The 26,539-nt window shown below is 42.7% G+C and overlaps 1 protein-coding gene across 4 annotated transcripts in view; it reads right to left on the bottom strand.

Moving 5' to 3' along the window:
- Window positions 1–26,539, bottom strand: part of CERT1 (ceramide transporter 1) — a 161,978-nt gene that overhangs the window by 109,312 nt on the left and 26,127 nt on the right. For all 4 annotated transcript variants that reach the window (XM_074952711.1, XM_074952712.1, XM_074952713.1 and 1 more), the window contains exon 3: window positions 10,545–10,661. In XM_074952711.1, the coding sequence (XP_074808812.1) occupies window positions 10,545–10,661 (117 nt within the window). The remainder of the gene's footprint in view (window positions 1–10,544; window positions 10,662–26,539) is intronic.

Here is a 26,539-nt window from a genome sequence, read left to right as displayed (position 1 = left end):
TTGGGGAAAAAAATGTAGCATTTCACTTTCTGAAAGAGTCTAACCTTTTTCCCTTGCTCATCTCAAAAAGGGTTTGGATTAAAAGCTTCAACAAGAATTACAACACAGGATAGTATTTTTTAAGGATGGGTAGAAAGTATCAACACTACTCCATGAAAAATCCTTCAAGCGGCTATCTTTGATTATCCTAAATTTAATCAAGGAAATTGAGTAATTTGCTGCCTCTACAGACACCACCTCTTCAGACCTCGTAAATTTGCTGTGGCAATAGCAAAATGTATTGCCTTTAAGATACAGATTTGTAACTGTGTTGGAGAGTTCTACTTAGAAAATACAGTGAAAATGAATTTTAATTACTACATTTGGATAAAAAGGAAATGCAATCTCAAAGTACACTGTTAGCTGGGGCAGATGAATATATGGGTTCTCTCAGGGAGGATCACTAAAGGTAATGAAAGGAAAAAAATACTTTGGGCTTTTTCTGCTTCTTTTATGGTACATAAAAAGAAGGCCTGAGAGAGCCTCCCCACCTGTTTATGTTTAACCATAGCTATTAGGAACGTAAAGCCGGAGTTTTGTACAAGGATTAGTTAGGTTGTCAGAAAAGCAGATTGGGAGCTTTAAGCCCTTAACTGAAAGAGTTGGTTGTTAACCAAGGGAGTATTTTAGATACTCCTAAAAATAAAGAACAGGTTCAAATGGCCTGATAGTCATTCATCACTTCCAGAAAGCTAGAAACTTCCATAATGAAGGTTGTTTGAGCACTCTTAAGTCAGCCCAGTTGAGTGTTGGTATTATGATACCATCTAATTACATGGTTACATACTATTTCCCCCAAGACACATGCCTTATTCACTGCACAGGGTAGATGGTGTTCACTGAATAGGAAGCTTTTTAATATCTTGTTTTATTCTCATCTTGTGTGCGTAGTCTGAGGCCTTAGTTACTGCAAACAATCCAAACCCTGCATTAAATACTGAATTGGTTCTTATGGGATTTTCTAGGAAAGTCTGTCATGTGGAACCATGCTGACCCCCACATGGGTTTGCAGCAGCATTGCAACCAATAGATCCACAGTACTTACCTCTGTCCCTTGAGCAAAAAACTATAAATAGCAGGAAAAGAACACTGATATTTAGAAATCCTACATCAATATTATATTCTGGAGGAAAGTGAGAGCTTCTGGTTATGCAACTGCCCCGGTTCCCCTTAACCTGATCCCTTCAGTCCATGAAACTGACCTCCTTTTGTTCCTGTTTCCACCTTCACTATATATTTCACACCATCACTTCCAACTTGTTTTAGCCCCCAACCATCTCCAATGCAAGGGTTGGGTAAACTTTGTGGCCCGAGGGCTACATCGAGGTTGTGAAACAGTATGGAGGGCTGGGTATGGAAGGCTGTGCCTCTGCCCCATATCCACCCCCTCCCACTTCCTGCCCCCTGACTGCCCCCCTCAGAACCTCCAACCCATCCAACCCCCCACCCCTTGTCCCCTCACCGCCCCCTCCCAGGACTCCCTGCCCCTAACCACCCGCCTGGGACCCTACCCCCATCGAACCCTCCCATCCCCCTGTCCCCCCCACTCCCAGGACCCCCAGGGACCCCACCCCTTATCCAACCCCCCCCCCGTCTTCTGAACCCCCCCAAACCTCCACCCCATCCAGCTGCCCCCTGTCCCCTGACTGCCCCTGAGACCTCCTGCCCTTATCCAACCCCGTCTCCCCCCACCTCTTTACCATGCTGCTCAGAGCAGCAGACAGGCTTATTGGAAAGCCTGGGAGGTGGGCGGGCGCAAGCTTCGCTATCCGCAGAGCGGCATAACTGCAGGGAAGGGAGGACAGCGGAGGAGGGGCTGGGGGCTAGCCTCCCCTGCCAGGAATACAGGGGCCAGGCAGGACAGTCCCGCGGGCCGTAGTTTGCCCACCTTTCTCATATTCTCTCCTTAAACCTCTCAGTCTCCCTTTTGCTGCTCACCCATGTAATTCCAGTCAAGTTGGAAGAGCACTGAGAACACAGGTCACAGGCTACGTGCTCTGCTCCTGTGCCAGTGCCATTGCAGCCGAGAGGTACAACGGCAAGAAGAGTTCTGTTTGGCTCCTATATATCCTGCAGTCCCAGGATGGAGCCCAGTACAACGTTTGGAGTAATGTGACCCAAATAACAAAGCTCTACTAAATATGTGCAAATGGCAATTTTCAGATATTTATCATAGCCAAATTTGGGTGAATTTCCTCTCTCCCTATATGGCTAAGAACCAGGAACAGCTCTCAGAAGTTTGAAGTCAATCTGCGCAGCATAGTTACAAGCCAGGCTTGGCTTACAGATGCTGCCATTGGTTTCATATGGATGCTCTATCCAGCATTTTGTTTGTGTGCGTGTGCACTCAAAAATTGAAACCCCCCCCCCCAGCCCCAAAACAACCGGTATTTGTTGGGGGCCTGAAAGTCAGGAACTCCTTGATCAAAAGAATCAACATTTTCACCACAAACTCCACTCTGGGTCCCTCCACCAAGTACTGAACTGGAATGCCAATTTTAAGCCAATCTGACAGTGCATATGAATTTTAAAAAGGTTTGAAGACTGGAATATGAACAGAATTCTGGTGCAATTTTATCTCCCTAACTACAATAGGTGTTCCATAAGTGATAAAATGCTTGAAGTGCTTATTTTGCAGAACTGAAACTAAGATATTCAGTGGGAGGATTAGAAGCCTTCAGGGAAAGTAATGCATGGGGATAAGGGGTTGCCAGGACCACCGTACTGTCCCTCTCCCACTCCAAATTCAAGCGACAGCAAGAGACAAGAGTTATAAGACTAGGTAGTAGTGTCATTGTCAATGAGGCAGATAGTATCTACAGTTTTTCTAAATCCAGTATATAATAGCTATTGACAAAATAGCAATGTGTTCTACAACTATGAAGTCACAGTAACTGCTTACAACATAATAAGACTGTTATACTATAATGTAATAGCAAGTACAAAGTATGTCCTAATAAGGCCAAAAAAGCAGGGTGGATAAAAATCAATGATTAAAAAAAAATGAAATTTTTTTTATTTAAATCCGATTCTTTTGAGGAAAAAAACCTATACATTATAGCTCAAAGATATCTCATCATGGAATAGGGATTATAAATTCTAATTCTATAATAGGAGACAATATATTCATGTAACATTTAAGAAAAGTTTTGCAAATGAGTTCCAATAATTTATGGATTAGGGACCCAATCTGAGGTTCCAGGAGCTTCTGTATAGATTATTTAGGTTACTCTTTCTATCTACCCAATGGGACTCAGTGCTCAGTCTAGAAGATACCATCAGAGATGCTTAGTTTTGCAGTTCTCAAACTGTGATTTGTGCTTCCAGAGACAACGGCTTGTTAACAGCAAAAATGTTTTTAAATAAAAAAAAAATAAAAAAAATTAGATGGATGGATGGATGGATGTGAGAAACAGACCTCAACCCTATTGTTCCTCTGCAAATTTGTGTACACAGAGTCAACCCCTTACCTCTCTCTAAAAGGGCAAAGTTTCAAAAAGTTCAATGAATAGAAGATTGTTGGGGGCAGAATAGATCTGGACAAGGAGAAGAAGTCTGGAGATAAATGTGAGAAGGGAAGGACAGGCAGTAGAAACAAATGTGAAACTGTTTGAGCAGCAGAAGTCTTGAAGTCTTTGAGTGTAGCCTTCATTGATTTGATAGCTACCATTCCATTCTCTCACTAGAAGGGAAAACCTATAATGGCAGCAGGCCGTAAAAGAGACCCAGTTTCGAAATATTTGAATGAAGTTCCTCTACCTGTGGGTAAGACAGGAATGCGTGCAAAATGCAAACAGCGCAACAAAGAAATGCACGGCCTGGCTGCCCGAATGAAACATCATGAGAAGTGTTCCTTCTCAGGAGGAAGCTGCATTGAAGATGATGACAGGGACATGTCTGAACATGCAGGATCTTCAGGTTGGTAAACTTTTTTATTTCATACTCCTTTCTTAAGGACTGCCTGTCTTCCTTCCAGACTATTCTTGCATTCTTATGTTTGAGCAAAAAATGTAGTTGTTACTCTATGGTACTATCGTTTTAGATACAGTTGTGATAAAAAATAAATAGCTGAAATAGGCAGATCTTCCTTTTACAATTTCACCTCTAAAGTAGTACTGAGTGTCACTGAATGCAATGAGTAATACTAAATGAGCAGTATGGTAATAATAATTAAATAACTGCATTGACTTATTTTGTTTAGGAGAATCCATGCTCAACATACAGGATTCTGAAGACTATCCACCTTCAAGATCACCTTCATTTTCTATAGTTTCAGAGTTATCTGCCAATGATAGTGTTTCAGTCACATCATGTATGTCACATAGCCACAGTATATCTCACCTGTAGCAAAAAGAAAAAAAAAATCTCCATCATCCAGAAACAACCATAGATAAGTTTGTGGTAAGAACCAGCAGATTACAAAAAGAGGTAATTATTGAAAAAACTGCCCGGTTTGTTTATGCAACAAACTTTCCTTTCTGTATGATTGAGAACCCACATTTCATTAGCATGGTTCAGTCATTAAGACCAGGATACAGTCCATCCAACAGAGCAGATGTCGCAGGCAAACTGCTGGATAAAGTCTATGAAAGAAAAATTGAGCAGTGTGCAAAAGGTCTAGAGGGTAAAATTGTTAACCTGAGTCTTGATGGGTGGAGCAATGTCCACAATGATCCTGTTGCGTGTGCTTGTGTGATAACAGAAGGGAATGTCTTCCTTACGGAAACAATTGATACATCAGGAAATGCACACACAGCAGAATACTTACAAGTAGCAGTAAAAGCTATAACAAACTGAAAAAAATTCAAATGTCTAGTATGCAGCTTGGTCACAGCCAATGCTGCAAATGTATCCAAGATGAGAGGAAATTATTTAGAAGAGCTTCCATACATTTAGCTGAAAACTAAGGACAGAAATTACACATGATCTGACCACATAAAATGTAATCCAGTTCAAAAGTTACACTCTGAACCAGTACTGTCTGCAAGAGTATGGAAGCAGGTAGTGTATCTGGCATGCTTATTTGCCTGTTGAAAACCAGAATACCTAGAGGTATTTTAGAGGTGTGCTTATATCCAAGACATGGAAAGGAACCAAGATTTAGGGTTTTCTTAAAGTACACATATTTCTTTATGCGATGCAAGGGTTTATTCTGGCATTTTAAAATGCTAAAGTTGGTAAGAGAGACTAGATATTATTCTGAAGTCATATCTGCTTGCTTTTATGAAGAGATTAATTTCTTTAAAATATTGTCATCACTATAGAAACAGTACACTCGGGGAATGTGAGCTGGCTCACACAACAGCACTGTTAACTAAGGTCCAAAGGCAGACCTTTAACAATGATGTGGAAGCAAGAAAGCCAGACTTTCAGATCCCAAGTTGAGTTTGCAATAATGAGACACACAACTTGCAAACTGAGTTCGATATCAAAGTCACAGAGGAAATGTGGAACACTCCACTGTCAACTTTGTCGTCTTCCAGAGTGTAATTGCAGTTTAAATCAGTTTAAAGTGGGGGCAAGGGGACATTTAGGAAAAAAAAAAATGTACAATGGAGCTGTCCTAATGTTAGAACACCATCTTTAATTCCTAAAGTTCACAGCTGCCTTAATGGTTTTGATTAATCTGCAGGTCTAGAAAGAGCAAGACTCATGAAACAATACGAGGATCCCCTCAATAAGATATGAATATATCTTTGTGCTTAGTAACTCTGATATTGTCCTTCAAAGATAACCTGCAAATAAAAAATTGGAATTGTGCCATTTTTGCTCCTCTATAATGGAGATGTTCAGATATCATGGCCATGAATGTGGTATATATACACACTCCACAGAACACTTGAAAGGGTTCCTCCCCTGCCCGGCCTGACGCAAAAAAGCTTGTTCTTGAAGTTAATAATATGGAAATTGGGCTTCAGTTTTTGTTGCAGGTTTCCTAGGAGGACCAGAATACACTCACGGGAGGTCTCTGGCAGCCGTTATGCAGAGTTTGGCAGGTGCCTGAATTAACAGGGTATTAAAGTTTTTGACTATAACTAAAAATCATTTCCTTTCTTAATTACTCAATGTGGGATGTAAACGTTGGGCAAAGAACTAATGCTTAAAACCAATCAATCAATCTTCAGACAGCAGTTATTAATTATGACCAAGTTAGAGACATTCAACACAGGTTTGAGCATGCCAGGTATAAACTAGTTGTAAGTACCTGATCCATGCTAAATGAGTATGGTTATTGCTGAGACACTTAAGGCATGTTCAGAGCAGCTGTATAAATGCTACTTGGCCTTTAGATTTAATAAAGGAATTTCTGGTTGAATTAGTGTGAATTATTCCCTTTATTATTATTATTATTATTAATAGTAATAATAATTTCAACACCATAATTTAAGCATGAACAAATAAAAAAACACAACATGTTCAGGCAGAGAAACAAGGTAATAACCCCACTTCTTTCCCCTCACATTGCAGGTTAATTTAAATTGTATCATATTCTAAGTCAGAGTTATTGGTAAATACAGTGGTCTCTTGAAACATCTTGAGAAACCAAGTGTGTCACCAATTTGTTTAATGTCCATTATTTTAGGAGAAGAGGCCTGCTAAGGACAGAGAATTAACCGGGTATGTTATATGGAAGCACAGTGCAAGCCTTGTCTTCAGAGTATTTAGTTTCTTGTATTACATATTCAATTTTTTTTATTAAATAATTTGTTGCTTTATTATAGTAAATGATGTGCTCTGACAACTGTTGTATTGACATGAGTTTGGTTTTTGTATTTTAAAATAGTTGTTACTTTTCCTGAGCGTACACAAAGTTGTATGGAATGAGAAAGGTCAAAGTAAGACTGTCACAACCACAAGGGCAGCCTAAAATTCCTTCTTACCTGTAAGGGGTTAAGAAGCTCAAATTACCTGGTTGGCACCTGAACAAAGAAACCAATGGGGACAAAAGATACTTTCAAATGGGGTGGGGGGGATGGGGGGGTGAGAAAGGGTTTGTTTTGGTTTCTTTGTTTCTGTGGCCGTTCTCTCTTGGGACTGAGAGGGACCAGACAGAAATCCGTCTTCTCCAACCCATCCTAATCCAAGGCTCCAATATTGCAGCCAGTATAAGTAAACCAGGCAAGGCTGATTAGTTTATCTTTTGTTTTGCTTGTGAATTTTCCCTGTGCTAAGAGGGAGGTTTATGCCTGTTTTCTGTAACTTTAAAGTTTTGCCCAGAGGGGAATCCTCTGTGTTTTGAATCTAAATACCCCGTAAAATATTTTCCATCCTGATTTTACAGAGATGATTTTTACCTCTTTTTTTTTTTTAAATAAAGTCTTCTTTTAAGAACCTGATTGATTTTTCCATTGTTCCAAGACCTGGGGTTTGGGTCTTTGATCATTCTGTAAGCAATTGGTTAGGATATTATTCTCAAGCCTCCCCAGGAAAGGGGGTGTAAGGGCTTGGTGGGATTGCTGGGGGAAGAGGAACTGCAAGTGGTCCTTTTCCCTGGTTCTTTGTTAAATCACTTAGTGGTGGCAGCATACCTCAGTCCAAGGACAAATAGAGATCCGTGCCTTGGGGAAGTTTTTAACCTAAGCTGGTAGAAATAAGCTTAAGGGGTCTTTCATGCGGGTCCCCGCATCTGTCCACTAGAGTTCAGAGTGAGGAGGGAACCCTAACAAAAACAATCAAAAGCAACAAGGGTAAAGGCCTGCCCCTCCCCTCCCCCCACCCCCCTAAAAAAAAAAAATCTAGGCTTACAAACCCTAGAAAGTTTGGGTTATACAGCAAGTGGATCACCAAAAAACTTCAGATTCAGAACAATGCTGTCTGGTAGTGTTACATTAACAAACCAACAAGATAATAAAAAACTGAACTATTGTCTATGGGTTCAGCTATATACATAGATAGTTTCTGCTCCCCACTTGTGGTTGTGACCCCTCACTCAATTGATACACTTTCCATCAGAATTTACCCTTTGCCATCTTCCAATATCAAAATACTAAGCAGAAATCCACCTCTATATTAAAAGTAGAAAAAAAAATCCATCCAATTGACTTCAACTTAGAGGAGGAGCTAGAAGTTCAATTATCTGGTTTTGCAGCACTGAGAAACTCATCCACAGATTTAATTCCCGTTAACCCAGAGGTAATGCTAAAGACATTGGAGTAAGCACTAAAGAAAGTCACTGCATGATGCCATTAGAGGCCCAAACTGTTTCTTTGTACCTAAAGACTGACAGCTAATTTCTTTTGTGGAAATTTACTGACAAAACTTTCACTGACAATTCTTCAAATTTGGAGGTTCAAAATGATACACTAATACATCTAGGACACTTGCACATATTGAAATAGAGTGGACATGATTTTCTTGCTCTCACTAGCAACTCGAGACATCTTCAAAGAAGGAGAAAGTACAAGAAAATTCCCCTGGGAAGGCGCAGAGAAAAAGTTTAAGATCAGTTAAACTTATTTCTTTGCTTAATCTCCCCCACAGTCTGGCTGGGGGAAACTGGTGTGCAAAATTTTCTGCTCAATTCAACTTTTGTTTTAAGCTTTGCAATTCACCTTCAACTTTAAGTTATAAACCACATTTGATCAGAATGTAATGTATAGTTACCTACAGAAAACTGACATGAACACCAATTCATTTGCTCAGATCTGACCAAAAGTAGCTTACCACACACTGAATTTATAAGAATTGAACATTATATATAATAAATGTCTGGTGATACCTAGATCAGAACTAAAATGACAGTGTCTTTTCCCCTCAACTTTGAGGATGACACAGGAAGAGAAACTAGCAAACTACCCAGTCTGAAAGGCTCCTAAATTCTAGTCACCTAAGAGTCTCCAGGGACTTAATCTTCTACTGCAGCTCCTCCCCTTACACTGGCCTTTTCCAGGAGAGTGTGCACAATTCTCAGGACTAGTAGTGAAGATCCTAGAGCGCTAACTCCTAAGCCATCATATGGAAGGATGACAATTCTTTCACTTTACCCACTCCTCTTCCCGCAGTCAAGGGAAATCTTGTCTATCATGGTGCTATTCCAGCCTTTCAAGAGAATTTCACATGTAATCACCTACAGCCCATGCAGCTGCTGGACAAAATGCTCTCCAGAACACCATTTCTGTCCCAGAATACAAATGGCAGGAAATCACTGATTAGCAGAACAAAACTTGCAAAGGAGTTGGGAAATGTTGCCACAGCAAACCCCACTGGCCTGGAATCAAAGGATTGGGAGAGTATTGAAGAGAGAACTCCTGTATTACTGATATTATGGTATTGCCAAAGGCCCCAGTTTGCTAGGCATTGTACCAAATAAAAGAGTCCCTGCTGTGAAGAGTTTACAATCTAAAAAGAAACGGGGTGGTGAATGGGACAATATAAGCAAGGTCAAGGTGTAAGCACATCTTATTAGTTCCATCTTTTCCCACATCCGTTCCTGAAGAGGACCAACACATAAAGGGTTAATAGAGAAGGGATTTGGTCAAAATATGTTCAACTCCAGATATGTTTTCAAAAAATAATTTACACCCAACACCTTGCTTGATCTATCCATTATTAGTTGAGAGCTCTCTTTAGGTATTGCAGAAGAAGTGATGCAAAGTGGACCTCTCACCACCTCTACTACAGACTGCACAAAAAGGAATTCTGGTTTGGGACTAATTCTATACACTCAAAAGTGTTCTGGATACACCTTAAATCGATGACATAAAAAGGCACAATACAGGAAAGAGATATTCAGAAACTATTATCTACTAATAGAAAAGTATTTTTAATCAAGTCAGTATATTTCCTAAGAGCACTTTCTACACAACCAAATGCAATTTAACACAAAAGATTTCGGAATGGTAATGCACATGTGGTGTTTAAACTGTACCTGATAAAAGGAAAAATTTAAGAGTCTCAGATAAGTAAAGTATATACCAGTGAAAACACTGCTGGAAGTTCATAAAGATAAAAAAAATAAAAATAGGTAAACCTAAGTTATTACCATAGCATCTGAGCGCACCAAAGATTGGGGCGCAATTGTGCTAGAAACAGCACAAATAAAGAGAGAAAAAACTTCAGGATGGGGATTCTCTTTTACTCCAGGTCTGGACAGAATAAAGTTTTCAACAGTGCCTAAGTGCTGACTTAAGTGATTTGGGTGACATCAAGGTCAGAGGGAGAACAGAATGCAGTAGTCCTAAGTGTGAGATGAGAGTCTAAACAGCCTTAACAGACAGAAAAGGCCGAACCTTTGAAATGTATGGATGTACCTATGGTAAAATCAGGTACTGGCTAAAAGATACTCAAGAAAGGTTAATGTTTTTAGTTTTTGCTTTTTTTTTGCTCCATTATTTTTGAAGTAGGCTTCTAAAAGCTCTATTTGCCCTTTTAAATTATATTCAAGAACATATTTTTAAATCACGTGTACCTTTGTAAGTATTTTAATGACTGCAGATTCAGATGTATAACTCTCCATAAGCACATACAGATATCAATTTTGAAAAAAAAATAATCAGAAGCCATACCTTGTGTTGTTCTATCGCATCTATCCATTGTTGTCTATGATCAGGATCCTGAGCTCGTAGGTACCAAACACTATCATTTACGCTAATGTCAAATCTGCATTCATCAAAATCATGAGGCTGTGGAGGGAAACAAAAAGGGGAATATGAGAAGCACAGCTAGAATTAAGCATAATAAAGATTAGCTATATCAAGCAGAATGCTGATAGTCTAGCTATAAGGTGTTGTAGACCACACTATTTTCTTTTTTAACTATGGAGTTAATTAAATTCCTATTATAGTATTAGCTCCATTTTGTATGGTGGGTCTAAATAAGAATTTTAGATAAATTTTACGTTTAAAAAAATGTTAAACCAATAAATTACACCCTACACCAACCCAGAAAACACCCAGCAGAAGTTTACAGCATGACATATTGCATATAGTAAGAGTTGATGAAACATTATAGCAACTGCCACAAGATCCATTTAAAAACACTGAAGTATTCTTGGGATTCTACCCAAACAGACCAAACACTCCTTCCCCCATCCAAATAAAAAACAAACAAACAAACCTTATAGCAGACTAAAAAAAGCAAAACTAATAAATACCCCCAGCTGAGTTTTAACTTCAGAAAAAAGAGGAGAGGCAGACACTCCATGAAGTCCACTATAGCTACTATTACTGATTTTAGATACTGTATTAATGGACAGCAATTTAAAACCATAAGCTAGATCACCTACTAAACATTTGTGTTCATGTAGAACGATACAAATGCAATGCTAGTTGACAGACAAAAGTATGGTCTGACAGATCACAAAGAACCTTCAAAATCCCCAGATAATCACATTTAATCAAAAGGCTAACAGAAAATTTAAAAGAATACACAATAATGGGACATTACAGTATACAGATACTGTGAACACCAGTAACAAGTTGACAAAAAGTTAATTAAAAACATGCCTTTAAATGTTACATACAAAAACCACAATCAACATTAAAAGTTGATTGCTATGGGGTAACGGGTATCTTAGTACAGGGGTGGGCAAACTTTTTGGCTGGAGGACCACATCCAGGTATGGAAATTGTATGGCAGGCCATGAATGCTCATGAAATTGGTGGTTGGGCTGCGGGAGGGGGTGAGGGCACCGGCTAGGGGTGCAGGTTCTGGGGTGGGGCTGAGGGTTTGGGGTACAGGAGGGTGCTCTGGGCTGGGACCAAGGGGTTAAGAGGGCAGGAGGAGGATCAGGGCTGCGGCAGGGGGTTGAGGCGTGGGTGGGGGGAGAGGGTGGGGGTGCAGGCTCCAGGCAGCGCTTACCTCAAGCAGCTCCCAGAAGCAGTGGCATGCTCCCTCTCTGGCTCCTACGTGGAGGCACGGCCAGGCACTTCTGCACTCTGCCCCGTCTGCAGGCACCGCCCCTGCAGCTCCCATTAGCCATGGTTCCCAGCCAATGGGAGCTGCGGGGGTGGTGCTTGGGGCAAGGGCAGTGTGTGGAGTCCTTTGGCAGTCCTCACATGTAGGAGCCAGAGCGCAGGGGTGTGTGTGTGTGTGTGTGTGTGTGTGTGTGTGTGTGTGTGTGTGTGTGTGTGTGTGTGTACACACACGTACACGTACCCCACTCCCCAACTGGAGCACCGAAGCAGGGCAAGCCACGGACCCTGCTCCCCAGCGGGACCTTGAGGGATGGATTAAAATGCCCGAAGGGCCAGATGCAGCCCTCAGGCCGTACTTTGCCCCCCTCTGTCTTAGTACAAGGACTAGCTCACAATCTCAAATATAGAACCCAAATATTTAACTACAGTCTCTGAAATTACATACATTCGACTTTCACATATGAAATGGAAAACTGGCCACGCACACTGGGTGACTGACTATCTTGTTTACAAGCGCACAGAGACTTTGCATGCAGTTTGCCTACACAATTTCAGAAGCTGATTTGAAATGTGGCCTGTCATGTTCTGTCTTCAAATACTTAAACATTACTATGCATTCATGAAGCATGGTAGAAAATACTTTGGGACAGTGGTTCTCAATCAGGGTTCCGGAGCTCCCTGGAGGGGCTGTGAGGAGGTTTCTGGCAGTCTACAAAGCAGGACCAGCATTACACTTGCTGGGGCCCAAGGCAGAAAGCTGAAGCCTATGTATGGGTAGAAGCCCAGGGCCCTGAGCCCTGCCACCTGGGGCTGAAGCCAAAGCCTGAGCAAAGTAGCTTTGAGGGGCCCCTTGGGGCATGGGGCCACAGGCAATTGCCCTGCTTGCAACCCCATAACACCAGCCCTGGCTTTTATATGCAGAATACCATTTATTGTGGCACGGGTGGGCTGTGGAGTTTTTTAATACCATATTGGGGGCCTCAGAAAGAAAAAGGTTGTGAACTCCTGCTTTGGAGCTATGCCACATGAACCATTTTAGAATAATGCATAAAAATCTCAATATTACATCATTTCTCTCATTTAACAGAGACTTCATAGTTAAGGTTGACATCTAAGTAATTTATTTTAACCTCTCATCTCCCAAATGTAACTTACTATGTAACTTACTAAGTTACTTACTAGACTGTATTGAAATAAAGAAATGGGTGATCATTTTAGGTTAAAGTGTTGTTGATTTTTTAACCACAGCATTTCAGAAATCAGGAATACTTAGAAATAACAATATTAAAAAATAATAGTTTAAAAATCTCTTAAGTGCCTCATTTTCAGTCCATTTCTACCTTTCAAACAGAATATTAGAAGTCCCCAATTCACATGTGCAGAGATCTGCAATCACTCATGGGTAGGATAGCTCCGATTAAAATTGATTTTAAAATAAAACATTAACAGTATGTTTATAGCTAGTGCAGCAGGGAATTAGTGATTAGGTACTTGGTTGCCTCTGTCTGACAGCACCATGGATAGATATAACGAGCTCTATAAGGAGGCAACAGCAGCAAGTGACAGAAGAAGGAGCTGAACAAAGAAGGAATGCAGTTAGACTGTGGAGGGAGACAGGAAAAAAGAGGCTTAGTTGGTAAATTACTTGCCTCTCTCCACAAACGTTAGGCTGCCTCAAAAAGAAACTGCCAATACTGTTTCCCTAGCTAGCCAACTCAGATTCCTGCCTCACTCTGAAGAGCAATATAGGATCAAGTAAGTACAGGCTACCATAACACATACGCACAAGGGAAGTGAATTAAGATTGCACAGGCAACCTTAATTCTGACATTTCCTAACTGGAGTGCTTTGCTTCACAAAGTTCAACATTATTTTAACAGTTTTTTTGTAGGCAATATTTATATACTAAAAAAACAGCAGTTAATCTAGTGAATTGGGCATAGGGTTGGGAATCAGGAACTCCTGATCTCAATCCCTGGCTGTGCCAACTATTAACTGTATAGCTTTGGGAAAATGAAAGCTTTTATATTCCTTATTCAAAATGAGAAAAATTGCTTACCTCACAAGACTGTTGTAAAGATACAAGCGCTTTGAAAATATGAAATACTGTCATAATATTATATTTATATAAAAGCACAGAGCCATGAAATTTCATTAATGCCAAGTCAGGAGATAGCCACAACCCTCCAGAATAGCAATATATTCAAGGCTGATAAAAATGCATTCTTTTTCAGATGCCAGAGCATGTGATCCAGTAACACCTCCCTGTTCAGGTGCAGAAACAGGAAGAGGAGGTAAATGGCAGTCTGTACCTCATCCAATGGTTAGAGACTGAAACAGGAGGGTGAATTCTCACAACAGCCAAGGAAGTGGGATTTATTAGAACACTAAGGGTATGTCTACACTAAGAAATTAGGTCGAATTTATAGAAGTCGGTTTTGTAGAAAGCGTTTTTATACAGTTGATTGTGTGTGTCCCCACACAAATGCTCTAAGTGTATGTAGTTGGCGGAGTGTGTCCACAGTACCGAAGCAACCGTCGACTTCCGGAGCGTGGCACTGTGGGTGGCTATCCCACAGTTCCTGCAGCCCATTTGAATTCTGGGTAGAAATCCCAGTGCCTGATGGGGCTAAAACATTGTTGCGGGTGGTTCTGGGTACATATCGTCAGGCCCCCGTTCCCTCCCTCCCTCCGTGAAGGCAAGGGCAGACAATCGTTTTGCGTCTTTTTTCTTGGAGTTAGCTGTGCAGACGCTCAGCTAACCGTCACCATATGTCTCCTGGGTGCTGGCAGACGCAGTACTGCATTGCTACACAGCAGCAGTTAATTGCCTTTTGGCAGCAGACAGTGCAGTATTACTGGTAGCCGTCATCGACGTAGTCCTGGGTGCTCTTTTAATCAGGTGCCTGGGCAAACATGGGAGTGACTCAGCCAGGTCATTTCCCTTGTTTCGTCTTGTGGCGATTCAGTCCTACCGGCAGTGCACTGTCTTTTAATCAGCAGCCAGCAGAAGATGATGGCTAGTCGTCATACTGCACCGTCTTCTGCCGAGCACCCAGGAGATGACGATGGCTAGCGGTCGTACTGCACAGTCTGCTGCCAGCAAGATGTATAAAGATAGATGAAGTGGCTCAAAACAAGAAATAGACCAGATTTGTTTTGTATTCATTTTCTCCTCCCTCCCTCCCTCCGTGAAATAAACGGCCTGCTAAACCCAGTTTTGAGTTCTACCCTTGAGGTTTTGAGTTCTATCCTTGAGGGGGCCATTCTGTTTCTCGCAAAGCCACCCCCTTTGTTGATTTTAATTCCCTGTAAGCCAACCCTGTAAGCCATGTTGTCAGTCGCCCCTCCCTCTGTCAGGGCAATGGCAGACAATCGTTCAGCGCCTTTTTTCTGTGCAGATGCCATACCACGGCAAGCATGGAGCCCGCTCAGATCACTTTGGCAATTAGGAGCACATTAAACACCACACGCATTATCCAGCAGTGTATGCAGCACCAGAACCTGGCAAAGCAATACTGGGCAAGTAGGCGACGTCAGCACGGTGATGTGCGTGATGCAGACATGGACAGAGACTTCTCTCAAAAGCACGGGCCCTGCCAATGTGGGCATCATGGTGCTAATGGGGCAGGTTCATGCCGTGGAATGCCGATTCTGGGCCTGGGAAACAAGCACAGACTGGTGGGACCGCATAGTGTTGCGGGTCTGGGACTATTCCCAGTGGTTGCGAAACTTCTGTATGCGTAAGGGCACTTTCATGCAACTTTGTGACTTGCTTTTCCCTGCCCTGAGGCGCAAGAATACCAAGATGAGAGGAGCCCTCACAGTTGAGAAGCGAGTGGCATTAGCCCTGTGGAAGCTCGCAATGCCAGACAGCTACCGGTCAGTCGAGAATCAATTTGGAGTGGGCAAATCTACTGTGGGGGCTGCTGTGATGCAAGTAGCCAACGCAATCAAAGATCTGCTGATATCAGATACAGATACAAAGATCTGCTGATACAGATCTGCTGTATTTTAAAGAATCCTTATTGAGGTTACAGGGACAAACCATCCCGATATGTAGAAAGAATAGTAATATGGCAGGCAACCAGCTTGGCTTAAGTGACACCCTTGCTGATCTTAAACACAAAAAAGAGGCTTACAAGAAGTGGAAGATTGGACAAATGTCCAGGGATGAGTATATAAATATTGCTCAGGCATGTAGGAATGGAATCAGGAAGGCTAAATCATACCTGGAGTTGCAGCTAGCGAGGGATGTTAAGAGTAACAAGAAGGGTTTCTTCAGATATGTTGGCAATAAGAAGAAAGCCAAGGAAAGTGTGGTCCCCTTACTAAATGAGGGAGGCAACCTAGTGACAGAGGATGTGGAAAAAACTAACTGACTCAATGCTTTTTTTGCCTCTGTCTTCACAAACAAGGTCAGCTCCCAGACTACTGCACTGGGCAGCACAGCATGGGGAGGAGGTGCCAGCCCTCTGTGAAGGAAGAAGTGGTTCGGGACTATTTAGAAAAACTGGACGTGCACAAGTCCATGGAGCCGGATGCGTTGCATCCGAGAGCGCTAAAGGAATTGGCGGATGTGATTGCAGAGCCATTGGCCATTATCTCTGAAAACTCATGGCGATCGGGGGAAGTCCCGGAAGATTGGAAAAAGGCTAATGTAGTGCCCATCTTTAAAAAAGCGAAGAAGGATGATCCTGGGAACTACAGGCTGGTCAGCCTCACCTCAGTCCCCGGAAAAATCATGGAGCATGTCCTCAAGGAATCAATTCTGAAGCACTTAGATGAGAGGAAAGTGATCAGGAACAGTCAGCATGGATTCACCAAGGAAAAGTCATGCCTGACTAATCTAATTGCCTTCTATGATGAGATAACTGGTTCTGTGGATGAAAGGAAAGCAGTGGATGTATTGTTTCTTGACTTTAGCAAAGCTTTTGACACGGTCTCCCACAGTATTCTTGTCAGCAAGTTAAAGAAGTATGGGCTGGATGGATGCACTACAAGGTGGGTAGAAAGTTGGCTAGATTGTCCGGCTCAACGGGTAGTGACTGTCTAGTTGGCAGCCGGTATCTAGCGGAGTGCCCCAAGGGTCGGTCCTGGGGCCGGTTTTGTTCAATATCTTCATTAATGATCTGGAGGATGGTGTGGATTGCACCCTCAGCAAGTTTGCGGATGACACTAAACTGGGAGGAGTGGTAGATACGCTGGAGGGTAGGGATAGGATACAGAAGGACCTAGACAAATTGGAGGATTGGGCCAAAAGAAATGTGATGCAGTTCAACAAGGACAAGTGCAGAGTCCTGCACTTAGGACGGAAGAATCCAATGCACCACTACAAATTAGGGACCAAATGGCTAGGCAGCAGTTCTGCAGAGAAGGACCTAGGGGTGACAGTGGACGAGAAGCTGGATATGAGTCAACAGTGTGCCCTTGTTGCCAAGAAGGCCAATGGCATTTTGGGGTGTATAAGAAGGGGCACTGCCAGCAGATCGAGGGACGTGATTGTTCCCCTCTATTCGACATTGGTGAGGCCTCATCTGGAGTACTGTGTCCAGTTTTGGGCCCCACACTACAAGAAGGATGTGGAGAAATTGGAGACAGTCCAGTGAAGGGCAACAAAAATGATTAGGGGACTGGAACACATGAGTTATGAGGAGAGGCTGAGGGAACTGGGATTGTTTAGTCTACGGAAGAGAAGAATGAGGGGGGATTTGATAGCTCCTTTTAACTACCTGAAAGGTGGATCCAAAGAGGATGGATCTAGACTATTCTCAGTGATAGCAGATGACAGGACAAGGAGTAATGGTCTCAAGTTGCAGTGGGGGAGATTTAGGTTGGATATTAGGAAAAACATTTTCACTAGGAGGGTGGTGAAACACTGGAATGCGTTACCTAGGGAGGTGGTGGAATCCCCTTCGTTAGAAGTTTTTAAGGTCAGGCTTGACAAAGCCCTGGTTGGGATGATTTAGTTGGGATTGGTCCTGCTTTGGGCAGGGGGTTGGACTAGATGGCCTCCAGAGGTCCCTTCCAACTCTGATATTCTATGATTCTATGATCAAGGGTAGTGACCCTGGGAAATGTGCAGGTCATAGTGGATGGCTTTGCTGCAATAGGATTCCCTAACTGTGGTGGGGCCATAGACGGAACCCATATCCCTATCTTGGCACCGGAGCACTAAGCCGGCGAGTACATAAACCGCAAGGGGTACTTTTCAATAGTGCTGCAAGCACTGGTGGATCACAAGGGATGTTTCACCAACATCAACGTGGGATGGCCGGGAAAGGTACATGACGCTCGCATCTTCAGGAACTCTGGTCTGTTTCAAAAGCTGCAGGAAGGGACTTTATTCCCAGACCAGAAAATAACCATTGGGGATGTTGAAATGCCTATAGTTATCCTTGGGGACCCAGCCTACCCCTTAATGCCATGGCTCATGAAGCCATACACAGGCAGCCTGGACAGTAGTCAGGAGCTGTTCAACTACAGGCTGAGCAAGTGCAGAATGGTGGTAGAATGTGCATCTGGACGTTTAAAAGTGCACTGGCGCAGTTTACTGACTCGGTTAGACCTCAGAGAAACCCATATTCCCACTGTTATTACTGCTTGCTGTGCACTCCACAATATCTGTGAGAGTAAGGGGGAGACGTTTATGGCGGGGTGGGAGGTTGAGGCAAATCACCTGGCCACTGATTACGCGCAGCCAGACACCAGGGTGGTTAGAAGAGTACAGGAGGACATGGTGCGCATCAAAGAAGCTTTGAAAACCAGTTTCAGGAATGGTCAGGCTACGGTGTGAAAGTTCTGTTTGTTTCTCCTTGATGGAACTCTCCCTTCTCCCTCCCCGGTTTTACTCTACTTTCCTGTAAGCTAAGCACCCTCCCCTCCCTGCTTCGATCACCGCTTGCAGAGGCAATAAAGTCATTGTTGCTTCACATTCATGCATTCTTTATTCATTCATCTCACAAATAGGGGGATAACTACTAAGGTAGCCCAGGAGGGGTGGTGGAGGAGGGAAGCACCAGGTGGGGTGGTGGAGGAGGGAAGAGCAAGGCCATACAGCGCTTTAAAACTTTAAAACTTATTGAATGCCAGCCTTCTGTTGCTTGGGCAATCCTCTGGGGTGGAGTGGCCCGAGGCCCCCCCACCGCATTCTTGGACGTCTGGGTGAGGAGGCTATGGAACTTGGGGAGGAGGGCGGTTGGTTACACAGGGGCTGTAGCGGCTCTCTGTGCTCCTGCTGCTTTCCTGCAGCTCAACCATACGCTGGAGCATATTGGTTTGATCCTCCAGCATTGAATATTGGTTTGATCCTCCAGCATTTGATCCTCAGCATTGAATCCTGCCTCCTCTCATCACGCTGCAGCCACCTTTCAGCTTCAGCCCTCACTTAGTCTCTTCAGCCCGCCACCTCTCCTCTCAGTCATTTTGTGCTTTCCCGCACTGACATTGTCTGCCTCCATGCATTCGTCTATGCTCTGTCAATGTGGGAGGACAGCATGACCTCAGAGAACATTCCATCGCAAGTGTGTTTTTTTCACCTTCTAATCTTCACTAGCCTCTGGGAAGGAGAAGATCCTGTGATCCTTGAAACACATGCAGCTGGTGGAGAAAAAAAAAGAGGCAGTGGTATTTAAAAAGACATTTTCTAGAAAAATGGGTACACTCTTTCACGGTAAACCTTGCTGTTAACATTACATACACAGCACATGTGCTTTCGTTCCAAGGTCGCATTTTGCCTCCCCCCACCACGTTGCTAGCCCCTCACCCCTTCCTGTGGCTAACAGCGGGGAACATTTCTGTTCAGCCACAGGCAAACAGCCCAGCAGGAACGGGCAGCTCTGTATGTCCCCTTAAGAAAAGCACCCTATTTCGACCAGGTGACCATGAATGATATCACTCTCCTGAGGATAACACAGAGAGATAAAGAACAGATGTTGTTTGAATGCCAGCAAACATTCACTGCAATGCTTTGTTCTACAATGATTCCCGAGTACGTGCTACTGGCCTGGTGTGGTAAAGTGTCCTACCATGGTGGACGGAATAAGGCTGCCCTCCCCAGAAACCTTTTGCAAAGGCTTTGGGAGTACATCCAGGAGAGCCGCAAATCCCAGGGCAAATTAATCATTAAACATGCTTGCTTTTAAACCATGTATATTGTTTTAAAAAGGTACACTCACCAGAGATCCCTTCTCCCTCTGGCGGGTCCAGGAGGCAGCCTTGGGTGGGTTCGGGGGGGACTGCCTCCAGGTCCAGGGTGAGAAACAGTTCCTGGCTGTCGGGAAAACCAGTTTCTCCGCTTGCTTGCTGTGAGCTATCATCTTCCTCGTCCCCAAAACTTGCTTCCGTGTTGCCTCCATCTCCATTGAAGGAGTCAAACAACACGGCTGGGGTAGTGGTGGCTGAACTCCCTAAAATGGCATGCAGCTCATCATAGAAGCGGCATGTTTGGGGCTCTGACCCGGAGAGGCCGTTTGCCTCTCTGATTTTCTGGTAGGCTTGCCTCAGCTCCTTAAGTTTCACGCGGCATTGCTTCGGGTCCCTGTTATGGCTTCTGTCCTTCATGCCCTGGGAGATTTTGACAAATGTTTGGGCATTTCGAAAACTGGAACAGAGTTCTGATGGCACGGATTCCTCTCCCCATACAGCGATCAGATCCTGTACCTCCTGTTCGGTCCATGCTGGAGCTCTTTTGCGATTCTGGGACGCCATCATGGTCACCTCTGCTAATGAGCTCTAGCCAGCGTGGCAAGCTACAGATGACCATGCAAACAGGAAATTGAAATTCAAAAGTTTGCGAGCCTTTTCCTGTCTACCTGGCCAGTGCATCTGAGTTGAGAGTGCTGTCCAGAGCGGTCACAATAGAGCACTCTGCGATAGCTCCCGGGGGCCAATACTGTCTAATTGCGTCCACAGTACCCCAAATTCGACTCGGCAAGGCCGATTTAAGCACTAATCCACTTGTCAGGGGTGGAGTAAGGAAATCGATTTTAAGAGCCCTTTAAGTCGAAAAAAAGGGCTTCATCGTGTGGACGGGTGTAGGTTTATATCGATTTAACACTGCTAAATTCAACCTAAACTCCTAGCGTAGACCAGGGCTAAGTTGTTTGGCTTACCCAAACCAGAAAGAGGAAGGGGAGCTCTTCTCTAGTTTTAACAGAAGTGCAACTGTACTTCCTCCCCTCACTTCTTTAATCTCTGGCCTCATCCTCTTTTTACCTACCTTAGGTTCTATTACATAGAACTCATGGTTCCAAGGAGAAGAACATATTAGAGGTGTGTGTATAACTGTTTCAGCTAGTATTTCCTTCACAATATGAGGACTAGCCTAAGGCATGGTACGTATGAGAAGACAATATGCTGTTCAGAGTTCTCTCTCTACTCTATCAGTTTAAGGAGGAAAACCAAAGTTTCAAGAAGATAATTTTAAAATTAAGCAAATGAAAAATATCGTTAGGTTATTTAACATAACTAAGCAACAATATTACCATGAAATGGCAAATGCTTTTTTGGCCATGAGCCTGAGAACTGTAATCTCCCTTCAGAAGTGCAGCACACACTACAACCAATCAGCTGACTGGTACTAGTAACAAAATTATTTAATACCCAACCATTATAACTTTCTGTACAGAGATAATAAAGAGGAAACAAACCATGGAACAGATTTCATACTGCTTTACTTTCCAATCAATATGGAGAAAAAATATTAAAGTTGCAGTCTCTCTTCATAATCCATAGGAAAATTACTTTGCTAAAGCAGCCACAACCTATTTTGAAGAACTTTTTGCAGCTCAACCTTCCCCCCGTGCCCCCCAAAAATAAAAAACATTTTTCCTTCACAAGATCTCTAAGAGGTCAAATGGGCAAAAAGAAAATGGCAGTTCTAGATTGGGAAGGTTCTACAATGTTCCTGTTCCTTTTTGGCATCCCTAAGGGGGCAAAGTTAAGGTTACCTGGCTGTACTGTGTGGAAAGTGTCATCTTAACTACTTACTATTTTTCTAATGTTTATCTTCTTCTAATGCTAGCTTTTTTGAAGGGATATGTAAAAAGGACCTTAATGTGACATTGCCTCATGTTACAACAGAGCTTTAAGAAATACACATTCTGGAGAGCTTAGAGAGCCTGCAGCCTTCCACATTAATGAAGCTTTTGAATGTAATTTTACCTTTTTTAAAAAAAAGCAAACTGGGAATAAGTGAAGGGGAATAAGTGTGACATCTGCTGGGGGAGCAGGCTTCCGAGGTGCTCATCACAGATCCTCAGCTACCAGCTGTACTCCTCCTCCCTGCCCTTGGTAGGTTTGAAAGGCCAGTAAAGGAGGGGATCATTTAATCAAGGAGTGGTGAGTGAATAGGAGTCACTATCCACCATCCAGACCTAGAGCAGAAGAAGGGGAACTCTGGCTCCCCTTTCAACCTATTTCCCCAGTAGCCTCAGAAAATGCAAAGCTGCACATGCAGGCCTCCAGAGAGCATTAAGGCAAATAGGAGAGCAGGGTGGAGAAAGAGAAGACTGTTCACATAAAATGTTTTGGCTATGGATCTTATACAGATTGCAAAACAGCTTTTAAAGGTGTAATGTGGCAGGTTGCATATGCAAGGGCTCTTTCAAGACCCACCCTTTCACAAGAGAGGGCCCAATCACTGTTGACAATCAAAAAATACACTGTATGAAGCACAACGTTAGAATTATTATTATTTGTCCAGGATATTACCACAGCACTAATTTAACCATAAATTCCTTTACTAAATCCAAAGGCTGAATGGTATTTGCTCTAAACATGCCTAAAAAGCTTAAAAAATAAGCAATTTATTGCACCCAAAGAATAACAAAACATTTAAGCATTTGATCAAGATACTTATAAAATGGACTAAACCCAAAAGTGCTTAGACCCATACTGCTCAGCTCCAACTTGGTCAGGTAGGTATTAGCAATGGACTCTTTAAGAGTTTACTTTTTATACCCCTTTACAAACAAGTGATGTTACTGCTAATTATATTACTTTAGCTAAGGCCAGATGAAGCAGTTTCTTATATAGCCAGTTATTTATTGCACCTGATACGCAGCTAACCATGTTTTATTTCTATTACTTCAGTCCATACCTTAAATAAGAGGATATGGTATTTTAAAGGGTCATTATAAGTTTAACACAATAACTCTCAATCTCTCATTCTTTTTGGTCATATGCTTTGGGCTGATTGCTCATGTTAATATACCAACTCAGTTTAAAACCATAGTTCACCCAAACCTAACGTGAGCCTGTTATAAATATAAAGGGAAGGGTAACCACCTTTTTGTATACAGTGCTATAAAATTCCTCCTGGCCAGAGGAAAAATCCTTTTACCTGTAAATGGTTAAGAAGCTAAGGTAACCTCACTGGCATCTGATCCAAAATGACCAATGAGGGGACAAGATATTTTCAAATGGGGGGGGGGGGAGAAAGAGAGATGACATACAAAAGGTTTTGTCTGTCTGCATGATACCTTTGCCGGGAACAGATTAAGGATGTAAGCCTTTCAACTTCTGTGAAGTTAGTAAGTAATTTAGCTAAAATGTGTTAGATTTTCTTTTGTTTTTTGGCTTGTAAATTCGCTGTGCTGGAGGGAATGTGTATTCCTGTTTTTGTGTCTTTTTGTAACTTAAGGTTTTACCCAGGGGGATTTTTTATGTTTTAAATTTGATTACCCTGTAAAGTATTTACCATCCTGATTTTACAGAAGTGATTCTTTTACCTTTTCTTTAAATAAAATTCTTTTAAGAACCTGATTAATTTTTCATTGTTCTTAAAAGCCAAGCGTTTGGGTCTGTTGTTCACCTGTACCAATTGGTGAGATTATCATCAAGTCTTCCCCAGGAAAGGGGGTGTGGGGCTTGGGGGAATATTTTGGGGGGGGAAGACGTCTCCAAGTGGTCTCTTTCCCTGTTCTTTGTTTAAATCGCTTGGTGGTGGCAGCATATCAGGTTTTTAACCTAAGCTGGTTCCCAAGGCAAAAATAAATAAAAAAATCTGTGCCTTGGGAAAGTTTTAACTTAAGCTGGTAAAAATAAGCTTAGGAGTTCTTTCATGCAGGTTCCCACATCTGTAGCCTAAAGTTCAAAGTGGGGAAGAAACCTTAACAGGACCTATATTCCTACACAAAACACTGGATCCCCAGACCTGCAGCATCCCTCAACATCCTTTTTAGATACCAGCCACCCCTTACCTGCCCCCAAGAGCCACCTCCAGAGGGCATCTCTGAAATAAAAAGTGAGAGAACATTTGATCCTCCTGTGACAGACTGACAATATCCTGAACAAAAACTTATGGAATTAAGATAAACATTATTGAATTAAGTTTAATACCTTTGGGGTCAATTGTACTAAAAATGCAATTGTATCTGTGTGTTACTGTGGAATTGTATGTCACTTTTCTAGGAAACTAACACAATCTCTAGAAATTATTAGGAACTTCAAAGGGCTTTTTGGATAATGTGTATGAAATGGATTTCCTACAAAGTACTTGGGAGGAGGGAAATGCAAATTCTCTCCTGTTATAATAACTGGGCCTCCATATTTACCTGAATTGAGAGCTTAACTGTAAAAAGTATGTAAAAGTTCATAAATGTCACAATAATCTAAAATAAATATTAATAGGAAAGGTTACAAAACAGAGACAAGAAACTAAGTTAGTCCAAACAAAAAGGTTCACGGACTTAATTCAAAGACCATTAAAATCATGCTGAGTAAACTAAAAAAAAGTGTAAATTAAAAATCAGTGAACCAAAATTGGTATGTCAAAAAACTAGACCTAACTGGTGAACAAAATAACATAGGAATGGGCTATTTCATCCACTATTTCCTTTTGGGGTTCTTAAAGAAAGGGTATGTCTACACCTTAATGTAAGCCCAGGAATAGCAGGACTTGAGTCAGCTGACCTGGGTTAGAGAAACCAGAGCTTGAGCATCTACATAGACTGTTAACCCTACATTAAGACCTTTCTAACTAGAGTTCAAAACTGGGGCTCTGGCATCCACACTGCAGCGCACAGACATGCTACTGGCCCCCTCTCAAAAATGTGACAGCTCTAAACACTTGGACCATGGTGAACTGTGGAAAAACTTGACTGTCCACCCAGCATCTTACAAGAATTTTGAATTGCCCACCAACACATCCTGCCCAGCCATTGTTTTGGTCCTTGTGTTCCCAGCTACCAGAGCCAGCAACATTGAGGAGACACCTTTTCAAAGACTTCTCTTCATTTTGCTTTCACTCCGGTGTCACGAAACAGTCAGAGCTGCCATGAAATGCTGGTAGACATTTCGGCAGTGTTTTCTGACCTATCAAAGGCACCTGACAGAGCTTACGACAGAGCAGGAGGTGGTAGTAGAGTACCACCACCAACCAGGCATAACTGACTCACATTGGCTGATGCTGCTCATTTACTCAGTACAAGCACTGATGCCCGCTATGTAGACTGGTGGGATCACAGTCACGCACACCTGTGATGACCAGCAGTGGGTCCAGAACTTTCGCATGAAGAAAGCTATATTTCTGGAGCTTTGTGAGCAGCTTGCCCTGACACAAGACAGATTGCTATAGCCATCTGGAAAGCTGGCTAACCTAGACTGCTACAGGTCCATTGCATACCAGTTTGGTGTTGGAAAGTTGACTATGGTAAAGTGGTGACAGAGCTTTCTGAGGCAATTAGGCTTGTAGTTTACCCCCAAGGTGGTGGGCATAGAAGATACTCCTGAAGTAACTGCTGGCTTTGAGAGAATGAGGCTTCCAAACTGTGTTGGTGCCACTGATGAGACTCGTGCCCACAGTTTGCCCTCCTCAAGGAGAACGAGTACATAAACCACAAAAGGTACTAAATATCCAGGTCCTCATGTACCACAGAGGGGGATTCATGAATGTTAACATGGACTGCACTGGGAAAGTTCAGGAAAAAACCCTGGCATTGTGATCAGGAGTCTACATTCATGGACAAGCTGGGATACTATTCTCACCAAATGAGATTGGTCATAAATGGAGTTATTGTCCCCACTGGTATTCTGCATACTCACTTTACCTTGGTTTATGAAACCATGCCCTAATTTAAAAGGGCCCGGCAAAAGACAGTTTAATTACACTCTCAGCAGATGACGACTGGCTGCTGAATGTGCCTTTGGCTCGCTGAAATCCCATCGGAGATGTCTAGAGACCCATTTGGATGCCAGCATAATCAATGCTGTCCACATTACTGTGGCTTGATGTGCTCTTCACAATTTTTGTGAAGCCAGAGGTGAGTCATTTCCCCCTGAATAGACCTATGACCACAAGGGGCCACTGAATCAGTATGCTCAGCCAGAAAGTGCACCTATCACAAATGGAGCTGGATGCACCCAGGCACGTCAGGGATACTTTGTGCTTCCACATTACTGACTTACATGGCCCAATGGAAGAGGGGGAGATAGTACCATTATTAGTGTGTTTGGGAGAGGGGCTCATTGATTGTGGCAGGTTTTAGTACTATGCCATATACTTATGAATGACATGGCCACTTCTGAAGTGGGTGGAGGTAGTCACAGTATGGATTGATGTAAGGAAAAGATTGAAGTATGTATTGCTAGACAACTGTATTGCAGGATAGTCTTTGCAGACAAATTCATAACTGTCCCTGATC

The sequence above is a fragment of the Natator depressus genome, chromosome 5 (genome assembly GCF_965152275.1).
Source record: "Natator depressus isolate rNatDep1 chromosome 5, rNatDep2.hap1, whole genome shotgun sequence".
Classification (NCBI taxonomy): domain Eukaryota; kingdom Metazoa; phylum Chordata; order Testudines; family Cheloniidae; genus Natator; species Natator depressus.
Note: the sequence above shows the minus strand (reverse complement) of the source record. Positions and strands in the feature narration are given on the sequence as shown.